Below are 16,219 nucleotides of genomic sequence, written 5' to 3' on the forward strand. Positions count from 1 at the left end.
CTGAGGTCCTTTCCAACCCTCGTTTTCTATGATTCTGTGATTGCGATTAAGAATTTTGCTGCTTTTGATCCGAGTAGCCTTCTAGAGCCCAATCACTCAGCATCCAGGCTTTACTCAGGTCAATGGGACCTTGTGGGATTGTGTCCTAGTTATTCAAATCTCTTGGACAACGGGTGTTTGTGGTAGCTGAAGAAACAAGTGACAAGCATACAGGGTTTTGGTGAATTTGCAAAGCATCACTGTTTATTAATTTAGAATGAATGCAACAAGCACAAAGCCTACACGGCATAATTTTCAGACATTCAGAACGGTTCCTTTTGGGACTCCATCATCTCCCTCAGCTGCTCGATCTGTGCATTTACGCTGCTCTTGGCAGTGCCGCCAGGGGCAGTGTACTGCTCCACGCTGTTGACGTAGTCCCACACCTGGGACACGTCGCTTGCAAACAGGGGGCTGGGGAGGCAAAGCAGAGGTGAGCACAGCCGTGGAGCCTGCACTGCATGCAGGATTGCCTTGGCTTTGTACCCTGCCTACATTCTTAAGCCTAGTCCTCCTCCCACTGAAGTCAAATTGTTGCCTTGCACAAAGCTACCAGGTCAGGACAGAAGTGTTTTACAGCTGCTTTGCACAGGTGCCAGCGCCAGTGCCAGCATGTGGTGCAAGCCAGGGGAGAATCAGGCCCTTTCTGTGTAGAAGTGCCACACAACAAGGCAGCATCAAAAGTGTCTACGTTTGGAAGATGAGTAGGGGCTAGGCCAAAGAGCTATGCTGTCAGTGGGGAGCCCCCTGCCAGCCCACCATGCTTCAGGGAAAAACTGTATAGTTAGAAGCCATTTAAGCACAGATGGTAATTGTACTTCTGACCTATCTGTGGTTGGCATTAACAGCAGTGAGAAGCTTGTGATGAATAAGAATCATTTTCTGTTTATTCCCTTCAACCGCCGCAGGGAAATTCCATGTTTCAATCCTGTTTGGGATCTCGGCTGTAGGGCTATGGGATAGGAGACTTGCTGCAGAGTCTAATCTATGCTTTGCAACTTGTGTGGCTCCAATGGAAAGGCTGTTCCCTGTGGGTAAGGGAGTTGTCCCCTTTTTCATGGTGTCATTAGTTTGGGAACCAAGGTAATTCCACCAAATAGCACTTGGAATGAAGTTCTGGCCAGGTCTTGCAACAGAGGTTGTTCTCTGATCTGTGCAGCAAGGGGAGAGGTGTTAAGGAGACATAGGTCATGCCCTTTGAAAGCTGGATACCCACCTAATGCTCTTCATGTCCTCAAGGGTGAGAAGACTGAGGGAGATGCCCTTACTCTCAGCCAAGTGGACGACCTTTCCCGATGTCATGTGAGCCTGTCTGAACGGCATCTGCAGTACCAAGCGTAGGCAACAGTTAACGAATATGCAGGTAGAATCTGGGATCAGAGGCTTTGGGACTACTCAAGTGACCCATACACCTTGTTTAACAGAGCAGCATTTTCCATGGACTCAGAAGTTTGGACGTTCTCAGGTGTAGGGTGTGCTCGTGCTAGAAGCTAACGCTATGCTTTTATAAGGGGCTCCACTCCGTAGCACTTAGACTACCTGGGATACATGTAAAGGGGTTTTCAATACTTAGCGACCATCAGCTGAGGATAGAAAATGTAGCACTTTTCAGTGACAGAATACTGCACAATTAGGTGCTTTTCAGGCAGGAAAGGAGAGGATTGTACCTTCCTCTTGAGATAACCAGCACTTGTCACAAGAAAGAATGGAGTTTAATATTGGGAGCAGCCCAAAAGTTACCCCAGTGTCCTCAACCCTGAACACATCCCTGAGGGGACACTGTAGCTTCAAAATCCTCCATCACATTTTCCATTGGGATTCTCTTGATACTTACTCCTTTACGAACCAAGTAGTAAGCAAGATCAGTAGCCAGCATGTCAGGGCTCAAGGCTCTCTCCATGTTTTCTTTGTGGATCTACAAAAACAAGAGTTATTGACAACAGCTACTTTTCATTGACATGTTAGCAATCACAGAAGGGACAGAGTTCAGCCAGGAGAAGCACTGCCTTGGCAGCAAGGCCTTTCAAATCAATGAGCAAGATCAAGAAGTGAATTTCTCCCCATTTCGTTTTGCTTTCGTTTTGCTACAGTCAGTGATCCAGCTATTCCATTTTAAAGTAATCGAAGGTACAAGCACTTTAGCAACATACTCTCCCTCTCCTGATGAAATCCAGTAAACACCTGTTATTAAGCACTGGAGTGGTTGTTATCAATAAATGACCTGCAACATGTTTCAGCCATGTACCCTAATTCATATTTCATATTTTACCAGTGTAAGTCTGTCTGTTGGCTATTGAGTTACTCCTAAGTTACACTGGTGTGAAGCAAGAGCAGGACCCAATAAATTTAGTAGCAAATGGCTCTAATCTTACCTGGAGAGTAGAAATTACTCCAGTTGCCACCTGAAGCACAGCGTTCAGAGTATCCAGAACATCAAAGACTGCCTCCTTGTCTTCCTGTAGGTTAACAAAAGGGAAAAATCAAAGTAGGTCAAACCTAATGCAGCTCACAAACCAAATAGCACAAATAGCTTGGCCACGGATCATGGCAGAAGCTCTCTCAGTTCATCTGATGTGTAAGCACTAGTAGGAACATACCCATGTGGAAGAATGGCCATCCCGGTGAGCTCCCTGCATAAAGGCAGCTGGGCCAAGTCTCCCTTTGCAGACTAATATTCAGATGAGAGACTGTTCTCACCACAGGAACTCTATTTGGACAATGCAGCCTGCATCTGAGCAGGAAGCTATTTGATTAGTGTTTCTGAACGGTGTGATCTATCATTTACAAACTTAAATGAATGCTTGCACTGATAAAAACTACTGGAGACTCTGATGCCCTCTCTGCAATATTGAACCTACTTCCCATTGCTGTGCTCTGCAGTGGTTGCTGCTAGCGGGGGTCAGGATAGCTTACTCCCCACAACCACTCAATGCTAGGCTGGACACACCCAGGCAAGGTCCCTCCAGCCAGTCATGGACAGAACCCCCCACTTACTCCTCTAAGGTAGTTGATCACTGTCGTTTTGAATAGAAACATGGAGTTAAAAGCTGCTGTATGCATTATTGACCCCACAAACCATTCAGTCTTTGGGACAGATCCTCAGCTGGCATCCACTAACAGAGCTGCACTGATGTCACCTGAAAATGGTCAGTCATTTTTTATTCCATAATGGATACCGATAAATAGAGTTGTGATGCCTCTTAGGTCTGAATGGTGGTCTTACACCCTCCCTGTCTCTGACTAAGTGCTGCTGCATACAAAACACAGTATGTACAGGTATGAATAGCTGCTGTCATTCCTACCACAGTAAGTTTTCAGTTATGCTCATGCAGAGAAATGGAATAGGGAAAAAACCCTCCATGCTTTACCTGCAGGTCCTTGTTGTAGGTGTTTGGAAGTCCTTTGAGGATCATAAGAATGCTTGTGCACTGCAGAGGAGAGGGAGGAAAGTTAGGGTGCTTAGGGCAAGTTAGAAGAATGATACAATTTTACCCAGCAGGGCTCAAAAGCCTGGACTGCATCATCTGGCCAGGTTTCTGTGCATTACAGTCACTGCCTCAATTAATTACCTAACTGCTTTTGTTTGAGGTAGAAAAGCTACAGGCAGATGGGCAAGAAAGAGGGCCAGTTCTCAGAGCTCCCTTGGGTCAGCAGCAGTCTCTAGGTTGTCAGTTAAGTGTATAACAGGAATACAGTGTCTCAGCTGTCATTCAGAGCAGCTGCATCTTCTCTGCCTGTCACCTGCAGTCATATGCTACATCCCTTCCTAGGAACAGTATTCTACGCCAGCGGTTCCCAATCTGTGGTACACAGACAACCTGTCAGTGGTATGCGTTAACTGATTTATTATAATTACTTGATATGTAAAAAAAATTGCTGATGGTACCTATGGCTGAACTGAAAAAATTGCTGGTGGTGCTTAAGTCTGTATCATTTTAAATTGGCAGTGCACAACCTGTCAGAGTTTGGGAACCACTGTTCTACACCGTCCTGCAGCTGATCTGGGACACTCACAGCAAACAGTATTTGGCTTTGGACGGTACGTCTCAGAGCACTGTGCACAGGTGTGTATTGGGGAAACAGAACAGACAGGGTTACCAGGGCCAAGTTTTTTCAGAAGCGGTCTCTGACTGGCAGAGCCTACTTTAAGCTGTTTTGAGCTCAGTTTCACCCGCAGTTCCTGCCGACTTCAGCATTTCTACAGAGTCAGACCCAGGGAGTTGTGCTGGGCCCTAATGAGAGGGTTCCTGCTGTTCAAGTGACTTGCCCAGTGGCAGATGGAGGAAGAGACCCAAAGTCTGGTAGGAAGGATTCCTTTTCTTCCCGGACTGGGGTAATGGGGAAAGCGCCCTGAAAAACCTGCTTCTTCTCCCTTTGCAGGCTTACCCTTCCAAACACACGTCCAGCCTTGCTGCGGATTATCTCCAGGCTATCAGGGTTCTTCTTCTGAGGCATCAGGCTACTGCCGGTGCTGAAAACAAAACACTTGGAGCATGAGACTACGGAGACCTGATCTGCAGAGAGCAAGGCTGGAAAGACAGCGCAGCTTGTTGCACTGGGAGCATGAAGTACTCTTGGTACCTTTTTCTGCTGGGCACTCTCTTCCTTGTGGATGAGAGATTTCCAGTGCTCACCACACATAACAATAATGGGTCTCATTTTCCAAGGTTTCGGAAGCTGAACCTTCATTTCAGTAACTTGAGTTTTGCTTTCACATTCCTGCTTTTGAGTCTGTTTGAAAGCTTAGCTTTCTTAGGTAGAAAGATCTCAGCTTCCTCATTCAAGGAACAACTGTTACATCAGCTATACCCATGAACTTAGGAAAGTCCAGCCTAAGGGTGTGGTGTCTCTTACCAGGATATACCGACAAAATTGGGTGTGAGGATTCTGCCACGTTAGGCATTTAGGGCGCTACAGAGCATGAAAGACGCCTGTAACAGGAAATCTGGAAGGATTACAAAACATGCCTGTTAAAGGCTCCTTTTACAGGAACTCCCAGCTCACAGCAGGAAACAGAGTTATTTTCTCTCTTTTTTTTGTTAGCACAGGCGCATTTACAGCCTGATTCTAGAAGCGTTTACTTGGGCAAAATGCCCAGCGAACACAGCAGAGACCTTGGTGGAATAAGGGCTACTGGAATGAGAGTTAAAAAAAATATATGTGCACAGAAGGCTCCTTTCATTTGACAAGCTCAAAGGCTTAGCAACTATTAGTCCAGAGTGAAACCACTATCATCCCTATCTTACAGATGCGCAAATTGTGGCAAAGAGGTGGAGTGACCATAGTCATACAGTGGGTCAGTAGCAAGGCAGGAACAGACCTTAGATCTCCTGGTCCCTTTCTCTAGCTATTAAATACTTCTCTCCTAGCAACAATTCACTTAAAAAATGGAAAGAAAACAACCTTGTTAATAGGTCTGACCATGTACATAACTGGATTAGGCAAGATGCGTCATTACTGGGCATCTGTCAGGATCTTTTCTTTGTAAGCAGGAAGGCATTGTAGCTTGTTCCTACCCACCACTCCTGGCCTAAACACCCAGGCTCTATGCCAGCCCTGCTAGGATGGGGGTGCCTGATTACCATGTTGCATCAGTTGCTGGGGAGCCAGTATTAATAGGATGCTGAAAGGAGGGGGATAAAGCCTTCAATACCAAGAAGCTTTGAGATGATGCTTTCATATTCCGGTGGGCTTGGAAGTGGCCACCTGAAGGGTCTAACGGCAACAAGTCTGATACTGCAAACCCATCAACCTGCCCATATTTTAGGAGGTGGTTCTGCAGGGTCATCTTTATTCTTGATACCTAATTTCTGAGGTCCCCTTGCCCCAGTCACAGCAACCCACTCACTAACTGAGGAGAGTTACAGCTGATCTCTCTCCTGATTCCAGTACAGGGTCACAGCTATATCAGTTTACTGTCTGGGCCCTTCTTGTGCTGGGTATTTCTAAAAAGGGAATAAAATACATTTTGTATTAGTTCTTTTTACTTTAAAATTTGTAGCAAGAAGTAGAGCGTTACCTGTAGGCATCAGACAGGGTCACAAAGCCAAACTCCTTTGTACTGTAGATGATGAGATCTTCAGCCATCTTGCTCAGGTGAGTCATCACAAGGGAGGCAAAGAAGAGGAACTCCACTGTAGGGCAGGAGTGAAGTTAAATAAATAAATAAATCTATCTATCTATATATATGAAAGTCTTTTTATGGTGGCAATTGCTTGCAGTTGGGCTGCAGGAAAATGTAGGATGTAGACGGTCTAAAGCATTTGTTGAAGAGAAGTTAGAGATTTTTCAGATGACTTTGGTCATCAGAAGTCTTATTCTAGTGCTCCAATTTTACCCATCATAGATCAAAAATTCAAATGTAGCATTAATGTTCAGTTAAAAGACTGATCTCTCCTTGCAGAGCTGCTGCTACAAATGGCCCTATCTGAGCTTCCCCCCCCTTGAAAAATTTATCAAAAGCAGGTTTCTAGATAGTAAGCAGTGACAGAAAGACAACAATGATAAAGGTAACAGTGATAAAGTTGCACCTACCCACAAAGTCACGTTCACTGACAGCATCCATGCTGTTCAGGCTGATATGGGCAAAATCAAGTTCTGCAATTTAAAGAGCACACATGGTGATGATCTAAACATGAGCATTACCTGAGCTGTCTAAGGCCTTGATTCAGGAGAAGTCAGGGGTATTGCTAGTTTCCAAGTGCATGGACTAGCTCCTGACTAACTATATCCCATGTCAGAGAGATGCAAAGATCAGTGTGTGTGTGTCTGTGGGTGGGTGGGGGGAGGTGTGATTCTGTAGCAAGAGCCCCAACTACCAGGGCTTCTCTTGACAGCATCAGGGAAGGGCAAGGGAAGGGGAAACTGTCCGCCCCCCATCTCAAGCAGTAAAACAAAACTGGGGTTGGGTTATGAAAAGGATAAATAGAGGGCTGAGAGGAATGTACAAGGGGGATCTCTAGATTATGATGCAGCAGACAGTCTGTTAGTCCCTCTCCTTCCTGTCCATTAGGGCTAGGTTTAGGCCATGCACTTGCTCAGTTCTAGTGAGGGGCAGCTGACAACAACTTACCCTTACGCAGGAACTCTCTATCAATACTGAGCGGGTTGCCAGCCACAGCACCACTGCACAGGGAGAAGGGAAAGCCATGCATGACACACCGCACTGACACTAACACACCTACTTCTGTGTCCTCTGCACAAACTGAGTCACAGAGAGCGATGCCCCAAGCTCTGACTGCATGCTGCTTTTCTAGTGCGCTGCTTGTCCCATACTATGTGTACAACTATACCAACTCCTACAAGGTAATTTTTAGCCAAAGGCAGCCAGGAGTTTCTTATTCTGTGAAGGTGACTTGGTGTCTTTCACGCCTACAAAAGCAGAGTCAATGGCAAAAGTCTCACTGACTTTAGTGGATACAGAAGTATGCTTCTAATGAGAGAAGAGCTGTTCATACCAGAGATCTTGACCTCTACTATCTGCCCATTTCCAAGGCAAAAACTTGACAGGACAGCAGAGCTAATAATGTGAACACACATAGTCTAAGGCACCATTTCACCAATAGGCCTCTCCAGCGGAGACAGACTTTTGGTGATGGAGAACAATATTCAGAATAGGAAGTGTGTTAAACATTTTCTAGTATCCAGGGTTGGAAATATAGGCAAGTCCCCTTCTAGCTATGCTGTTTACAAATAAGAGCTGTCTTTTGCTCCACCAGAAAACACAATTCCCTTTGGGGGAAAGGGTCCAGGCCTTACATCTGCCTTTGTTATGCAAGAGGCATAAATGTTAACAGGCGTTTCCATGGCCGACCAGAAAGGTTGAGGCTGCCAGCATTATCTCAAGCATGAACCATGGTCCCGCACATTTTGCTTGACTGTACAGTATTCCTATGTGCAGCTGACCAGAGGGAGTGCTCCTGACATTGGGAGAATGCTGATGGTTTATACCAGATCAGGAGCTGGTCCCGACTTTCTAACATAGCAGCATAGAAGTCAAGAGAGGCAAGCGACTTACCTTCCCAAAGGCAGAATGTTGATCCTTTTCTTGATTTCTCTCAGACGGTCAGAATCTCGGAGCAGAGCAACAGCATGACTGTGGGAAGACAAGGTGATAGAGGAAGAGAGTGAAATAACCAGGTTTAGCATTTGCCTCCCTAACAAAATGGCTTTTAGCTGGTGTGAGTAGTACCAGAACCTTACTTATCAACAGAACTCACACGCCATGAAAGTCAGAGGCCATGGTAATGGGTGCCTTGTCAGCAGAGATGCAACAACCAGGAGCAAGGTGAGGCTACCACCCTCCAGTGAAGCAAAGCTCTGCTCCAGTGGCAGCCCTTCTGATAATGTCCCCAGTCTTTAGCTCCTTTGCAACATTTACTCAGCTGGGAAGATCAAACCTTGGTAAACTAAGTGCAAATGAAACTTGTCCTAAGTTCTGTGTGGCGAACCCTATTAGGAAGTAGAGATCTAGTTCCCAAGTCTGGTTCCATCACCCTGGTGCAAGCATGCTTTGGATGTGACATGTTCACACAATTGTTTTCTTAAGTCATCCACAACCCAGGAGGTGCATGAAGATGGGTCGATTCCACAATGGAGCATCAGCTTCCACATTGGCCTTGGAGGCTGTTGGGGCATCATCGCATGCTGATGGTACTTTGTGTTACAACTGCACTTCTGGGTGTCACAAGGAGTTGGTCCCCAAGGACAAACTCTCACAGCAGAGCCTAAGAAGGATGGTACCTGAGCAAGAAGTGGCTCCATCTGATTGGCTGAGCTCTTTGCAGGTGAGTATAGCCAGGGAAGATGACATCAGTTTCTCTGCAATATGAAAGGAGAGATGAGGCAAACAGCCAGCTGACAGTCCAACAGCCTGAATGAAGATACAGACTAAACAGGGAAGCATCTAAGGCTGAGAAAAGGGAGGCCAGAGCTCCAAGAGAAATTCTGGGCTTCAGGAAGAAGTTACTGTGCAAGGTTCATACTTTCATAGTTTCTAGGGTCGGAAGGGACCTGAGGAGATCATCGAGTCTGACCCCCTGCCATGGCAGGAAAGAGTACTGGGGTCAAATGACCCCAGCAAGGTGTACATCTAGCCTCCTCTTAAAGACCCCCAGGGTAGGAGCCAGCACCACTTCTCTTGGCCTGTGTTATGCAGGTCAGTCTAGAGGATCATAACATCCCCGTGCCCTGACACCTAGGAACTGTCGGAGCCAGTGTTACGATTCGGGAGTTCCCAGACTAGCACTTAGCACACAAGATACTTTGGTACAATCACCCTGTATTACCGATTTAAGATAGTACCCAACCTTTGCTTTACAAATCCTTCTTATTTATGATCACCATTGTCACCGTCATGTACAAAAAGAACAGAACAATGAAAGATCCCCTCTAGACAAAGATTTGAGTGGCACCCAAACTTGCATTCAGATATCTTGATAAGTGTGTGTTCTGGATCACTGCAATTTAATCAGGAGTTAAAGTGATTACAATTTCTACCAAGTCACAATTCAGGATGTCTGGCAATGTCCAGCTGCTTAAATTTCTTTTTTCTGCTTTAAATTAAATTCTGACCTCGCCATCTGACTTCTGTTGCCAGGATACAGTTGGGGTAAGGGGAATTTTCCATGCAGCAGGCCAGAGAATTAGGGCCACTGGTATTATCTCAGGCATCAGCCACACATGCTTTGCTTGAATGCATACTACCCAAGTATGCACCTAACCGCAGGATATATTCCTGACATCAGAAGAGCTCTGATGATTTACACTGGATCAGGAGCCAGCCCAGCATTTCTAACACGGTAGTGCAGAAGCCAAGAGAAGCAAGAGATTTTTACTTGAATGTGGGATTTGAAAAAAAAAAGGACTTACACAGCAGCTCGCTCCACCAGAGCCCTAATGAGCTGCAGCAGGTGAGCAGACAGGACAGAGTAGAAATTCCTCATGAACATTCGCAAGTCAGTCACAACCTGTAAGAGCAGACCGAGTGCAGTGTACCTTGTGATCAAATAAACGTCACTGTATTCCATATTACATAGGTCAAAGAATGGAAAGGAGAGGAAAGAGGTGTACAGGTCATTAATCAAGCACGGAAGATTTTTTTGCCTTTCTCTGCACTTATAACCACCTTACTGGAATACGCACATGCACCAGGGCAAAATTAGATCCCAAAATCTTCTGTGCCCTCCCACAGAGAGTTTATGGTGCTGTGCCCATGAGTACTGCTTCTCCTGCAGAGCAGTACAGCAAACCTTCTTTATGTAAAATGTACAACACAGACCCCACTACTTTTAGAGTAGCAGCTGTCTTGGGTTCATAGGAAGCACTGTGTCCTCAGCAGAAGGCCCTGTGCTCTCTCCTCAGTCCACGCAGACATGCTATTCGATACAGGTAGCACTCGTGAAGTCTGACATGAACACTGCTGCAATGCTTTGCAAGAAAGTCATGAAGTGACTTCGGTTTTTCCACCCCCCTTTGATCCAGAACTCTCACTGCATCCAGGAGGAGACAGATTCAAGGTACAATACTGCTGCCAAGGGAAATCAGTTCACATTCTCATAAGGCAACACTGCTCAGCGATCGTGCTCAGCTGTTACCAGCGTGCCACTAAATTAAGTTGCATGATTGCCGTGACTTTGTGGGTGGCATTTAAGAAATACTGAAGCACGCCGTAGGAAATCTGATGATAGAGTGTGGGGGGAGGACTGAAGGGGCAAAGAGATTTCTCTCCTTACTTGATCATTTCTGCTTCGTCCAGTGTGGAGTTTTCCAGCCACCTCTCCAATCAGCTCCTGTGGGCAAGAGAAGCATTTCCATCAGCATTAGCTTAGTGGAAACAGGAAGACTTGAGTGAAACCTCACATCTCTGCGGCTTAAAAACTCAAGCTAGGATCCTGCACACATGCATGAACGTAGGACATGGAAGCCACAATCTCTTCCGGGCAGGGACTGTTACTTGTTGGATGCATGTCCAGTGCCTAGGCCACAGCAAGGTCCTGATTAGGGAGCCCTCGGCACCACTGTTTTGTAAACGGCTCTCCCAATGAGAGCCGAAAGGTGCTAGTTTAGTAATTAATGATGTTAAATACTCAGTGTGCATGGAGCTAGCCAGGTGCACAAGTGTGTGTAATATCAGGATCTACCACTGATGCAGTAGGCTGGCCAGGGTCTATTTTCAGGGATGGGAAAACAGTGGGCAATATCTGCTTACTGAATGCATCCATGTGGCTGGTCACTGCAGAAGTATTTGATTCTTTCAATAGGAACGCAACCAAAAATAGGAAACAGTTCAAGTATGCAGAGGGAGAAGCGAATGTTACAGTTCCCAAAATGGTCAGAGATGTTCACAGGAAGTTATGAAGAAATTAACTGAACTGCACCTTCAGTCTGCGCTCGTTGGCAGTGTGGATGTCCTCATCATTTGGGTTCAGCACAAAGAGTCCTTTGGACCATTCCTCAGAGATCTACAAATGTCAGCAAAAGACAGCAGTCAGGAATTATTATTTCCCTACTTTAGATGGCTCTTGGGAGGCTCAATTCCTACAAGTTTGTAAAACACTTTAATAACCCTGGATCTAGAACTGTCCCCTCCTCCCTCCAAATCTGATCTCACACTGGTGAGATTTCATTGGCGTTACACAATAGTAGGAGAAAGCCAGATTACTGCAGCTGAAAGACAGCACCAAGACTCTTGCCATGCCACCCATGTGTGAGACTCCGAGAGTGCATTTGGCACTATTCGTTCATGGATCACTCCAGAAACGGGTTGTGGATAACAGCACTGTTATCTCAATAGCGGTGGCTGAAGTTTACTGTACCTGTATTTGTCCTTATGGCTGGCAGCCTTGCATCATACCATCTACTTCAGCTGATAAATAAATACCTTTTCCAGTCCATTGAGGATCTTCTCCAGCTCAGGTTTGGTCAGAATTCCAGTCTTTTCCAAGGCCTTGGCATAAGCCATGCTCCCTTGGATGTCGACTTCTGACAACCTCTGGTCATAATCAATGGAAGAGTTGAGCCTCTCCATGACGGGATCCAGGCCTCCTACAAATCTTCCCCCCCAAAGTTTATCCCCCTGTGCAAAAGGAAGTGGGAAAAGAAAGCAAACCAATCAATCATTTTGGACACCCGAAGCAACACAATCCTTCAGATTAGCACTGATTTAAAAAACAGGACGGCGGGACAGTCCCCTGCCACTCTGCAGTGTTAGCATATAACAGAGCATATAGGACCAAATTCAGACCTGGTGTAAGCAGATGCTGCACCCCTGCCAAAGGATCAGACTAAGTCAACAGCCTGGATTTGGAAGTGGTGTAAATAGTGCTGGAACTGACCTTTAGAGGGATCAGAATACGCTGAGTGCTTTACATTTACAAATTTACAGGCTCCTGTTGGCAGCATTGACCCTCTTTCTCTTCCCACATGGAAAGAGCTACGCTCCCTTACGCAGCTGGTAATCTGCAATAGCCTGCAAAGAAGCATAGCAGTCGGGCTGCCCATGTACTGAGGCCACTCCCCATCTCATTTCCTTGGGCTTCCCCCTGACATCATCCCCTATCAGCCAGTGGCTCCGGTCCTCTGTAAGCTCTTTGAGGTAAGGACCAGGCTTTTTCTTCTGGGAAAATGAGGGCTCCGGGGTGATGCCACAATACATAAAATAATAATGTGAACATCAGTCTTGACCTTGACTCAGTGGAAGCTGCCAGTGCTTGTCCAAGAGCTGAATGAAGGCAATGCTCAGACAGGAGCGGATCCTCATAGCACTGATCAGCTAGGACTCTGGGATGTGGTTCAGGAGATGGGCAATCTCTCCTTGCCATTACTGTTTAGCTATTGAGCCATTAACTGGGTCCCAAGCTCTCTTTAGTGACCTTTGCTCCAACGTAAGTATGGCATTAATATGCCCTAACTTTTTTAAACAAATACAAAGGCATGTGACAAATCCAGCACTGATACCTCTTTCTTCTAAAGCAGGCGAAGTGCACTGACCCACTGATACCCTTTTAGAGCATGACTAGTCAGTGAGGGTCATAGTACAGATTAGCATCTGTTGCATTGTATGGGAAAAGGGATACACTTTTTAATCGAGAATAAAAAGTCATTTTTGATTGAGTGGCACAGAGGCAGCTGCGGACAGACACAAGCTACCTCCATTGTATAAACCACTTCTGAAATTATGAGGCATTTGAAGGTTGCGCTGAGGAGGGAATCAGGCTGACTGCAGCTGGGAGCGGAGGGTGCTCAGTACCTCTTCGTGCTAGTCTTAGCATCTCCAGCTTCAAGCCAGCAGCTCTGACACGATAGGTCTAATAGCATGAAGTTTTCAGTACGTAGTTTAAAAGGACACTGTTACACAAGCACAAATGAGAGTTTCTTCCTCGGCTTTTTATCAGCCATACCTTAGGAAGACAAAACAGCTATGAAATGACTCAGGCTCTGCAATTTTTAAGGGTTGTTTTTTTTGGCTTTTTTTTACACATCCATTCATCTAGTATATTCATATTTGTGTGTGGCCTAATGGCGTTCATTTTAGAAGCGTGCCTCGGAAGGAAGGGAAGTTTAGGTTAGATATTAGGAAGAACTTCCTCACTCGGACGGTAGTAAAACCCTGGACCAGGTTACCCAGAGAAGTGGTGGAAGCTCCATCTTTGGAGGTACTTAAGACCCGGCTAGACAAAGCCCTGGCTGGAATGATCGAGTTGGGGATGGTCCTGCTTTAAGCAGGGGGTTGGACTAGATGTGACCTCCTGAGGTCCCTTTTCATGCTAATTTTCTATGAATCTAAGTCACCCTTCAAGCCAGTCAAAATGCAGCAAGGTGCATATGGCCCATCTCACCCTGGATTTGTACAACGCATCTGCTTCAGCAGCTAAGAAGATGTGTTGTTTGGTCACAAGTCACTTGCTTACCCAAGTGGGACACATCCTGAAGTCCTTACTCAGGCCAAATTTCCACTGGACTCAAATGGGAGCTCTGCTTATGTATGGACTCCAGGATTGATCCTAATGGATTTTAAAAGCAAATTTCCAGAGCAGATACTAGTGGGCAAAGAGAAGCATTTTGGGAGCATTTATCGAAACTCCTCCTGCAGAGCCTGAATTGCAGTGTGGATACTTTGGCCCATCTGTCTTATATCTCACACATTTCTCCCTCTCCCTCTTCACATCCAAACCACCATCCATGGCAGCTGACTGGATAGGACCCTGTCTCAAGATAATCAATACCATTATTTTATCAGCTAAAGGGGTTATTGGTGAGTAACTCTAGGAAACTTTCCCCCCAGAGACTGTCTCCAACCTATTAAACCAATTCCTGCTGAACCAACATCTTTTATGGGCCCTATCATTGTGTCCCTGTAGAAGCAAGTAAGTCCTTGTGAAGTTTGCCTTTTTAGAACCATAAAATTAGGCCCTTTGTGTTTAAAGATTTGATTTCAGGGCTGTTTTAAGCATATGCCCTTTTTTAATTCTAACTTTGTCCACAGCCAAATTTTGCACGGCCTCAGCTACAATACCGATTAGACATTGCCCTTCTATTAGTTTCCTCTGCTGGTTCACAGGAACAATGCTAAAAACGAGTGACCAAACCTAGGTAAATGAGGTGGGAAATGGGACAGATTTGTAGTTACATTTAGTTGGGATTTTCTCCTCCTGAATTCAGACATGGAAAATTGAGGTACCCAAGCTCACCTTGCAATTGATTGTATGTTCATAACTAGACTTTTTTCCCACCCCCCCCGACTCTCTTATTTAACTTTTGGAAGTCACAGTAATTCACCATAAATTTTGTGGGGGACTTCTCTCTCACTTGAAATTGCTACCTGTCAAACTAATCAGGGCAGTGATGAGGGTAGAAGATGCTTGTCGGAATGCAACAGCATTAGATGGGAGAGGCGGCAGAGCAGTTTGGTTCAGAGGCTGCTAGCTTGGGGCAGATACTGAAAATGCAGCCTCGGTACAGACAGACAGTGCTGGTGAGCAGTTGTACAAGTAGCTGTCTAAATAGCACTTAACTGCGAAGTAATCTTCACCTAAAATAAGTGATCTCATGTGAAAAAGAGCTCTGATAAAATGTTGGTCTCTGATATTTTTAATCAAGCTTCTCAAAAGTTTAGTTTGCAAGTGGGTGACATCTACTACTGAGAAATCAAAGCTCACACTCACCTCAGCTGTCATGTCTGACCGCTGCCTGTTTCCTATGGAGACTTCAGCAACTTGTGCAGTCTGCAAGAAGAAAACAGCTCAGATGTTTTTCCCTCTCAGACAGGCAGTTCAGTGTGCACCTTTGGACAAACCGCACTGGACCGCCCCGCAGGAAAGTACCGCCGCCCCACCGCTTTGGACAAACCGCTGTTTGCAAAAATCCTGCCCGGGGTAAAGACAGTGTGATTAATCATCCATGATCAGCTCCAGCAGGACAGGGCTGTCTCAGGATTTATTGCACAAGAAGCAAAGCAGTTGCGTTGCGCTGTGTATCGGCCACGCAGCGAGGTCTGCTGCAGCCTGCCATGCGAGTGCAGAGGGTCGGAAAGTGCACTCCAGCCCCTCTGGTTCACGTCCCAGCTTAACTCACCTGCATGCAGGGAAGCACTGGCTGATCTCTGCCGGGTCTGGCTCAGAGGGCTGCTTTTAGGCACAGCCAGCTGATGTCATAGCCCCGCCCCCACGGGGGGGGCTGACAGATCTGGAATTTCCCTGCAGTTCCCTCCCACATCTAGTCCCACCCCCTCGCTGCCCCTCTGGTCCTGCTGGGCTCCAATATTGCAATGCTAGCAAATTATAAAGATTTATTCAGATGGTCTGAGATCAGTGCATATAAGCCCCCTGAGCCAATTCAGCTTGCAAAAAGCGTACGTTATGGGGGCAGAAGGAGAGAATGGGATGGAGGGGAGAGACTCCCTAATGCTTTCCGTTGGAGAAAACCTCCGTGCCTGGAGTGTATCGCTCTGGGAAATGGGAGTTTGCCCACGTGCGTCTGAATCCAAAAGCTCAACTTATTATTTAGTAGCTGTTTAAAACCTCTGGAGTTGAAAATATTGTCTCAATTTGAAACACACCTCTGTAAGCCATGCAGAAAACTATGCTGGGAGTCAATAGGAGTTGATCTTCTGCTTTTCCCCATCGTGTACCACCCGCTAGGAGGTTGGGATGGATTAGAAAAACATTGGTGCGCACGGGTG

General features: G+C 46.1%; 1 protein-coding gene across 1 annotated transcript; it reads right to left on the bottom strand.

The window, feature by feature from the left end:
* Positions 1-197: 197 nt before the first annotated feature.
* Positions 198-15,692, bottom strand: ASL (argininosuccinate lyase). Its single transcript, XM_090025247.1, has 17 exons — positions 15,613-15,692; positions 15,204-15,263; positions 11,921-12,115; positions 11,418-11,501; positions 10,773-10,829; positions 9,910-10,007; positions 8,782-8,859; positions 8,057-8,134; positions 7,112-7,164; positions 6,574-6,636; positions 6,059-6,173; positions 4,426-4,510; positions 3,408-3,467; positions 2,412-2,495; positions 1,874-1,954; positions 1,256-1,362; positions 198-453 (listed from the first exon to the last, which is right to left on the bottom strand). Exons 1-17 carry the CDS (start codon positions 15,616-15,618, stop codon positions 303-305), a joined length of 1,455 nt encoding a protein of 484 aa, XP_089881373.1. The 5' UTR covers positions 15,619-15,692; the 3' UTR covers positions 198-302.
* Between the last annotated feature and the right edge of the window lie 527 nt (positions 15,693-16,219).

This window comes from Crocodylus siamensis, chromosome 13 (genome assembly GCF_052110815.1).
Source record: "Crocodylus siamensis isolate JL-2025a chromosome 13, ASM5211081v1, whole genome shotgun sequence".
Lineage (NCBI taxonomy): Eukaryota > Metazoa > Chordata > Crocodylia > Crocodylidae > Crocodylus > Crocodylus siamensis.

Excerpts from the sequence above, each read along its gene's own strand:
- ASL (XM_090025247.1), bottom strand. Across the intron at positions 12,116-15,203 it reads GGTCAGACATGACAGCTGAG|GGGGATAAACTTTGGGGGGG; the intron begins GTGAGTGTGAGC and ends CCTTTTGCACAG. Across the intron at positions 3,468-4,425 it reads CTGGACGTGTGTTTGGAAGG|TGCACAAGCATTCTTATGAT; the intron begins GTAAGCCTGCAA and ends TCTCCTCTGCAG.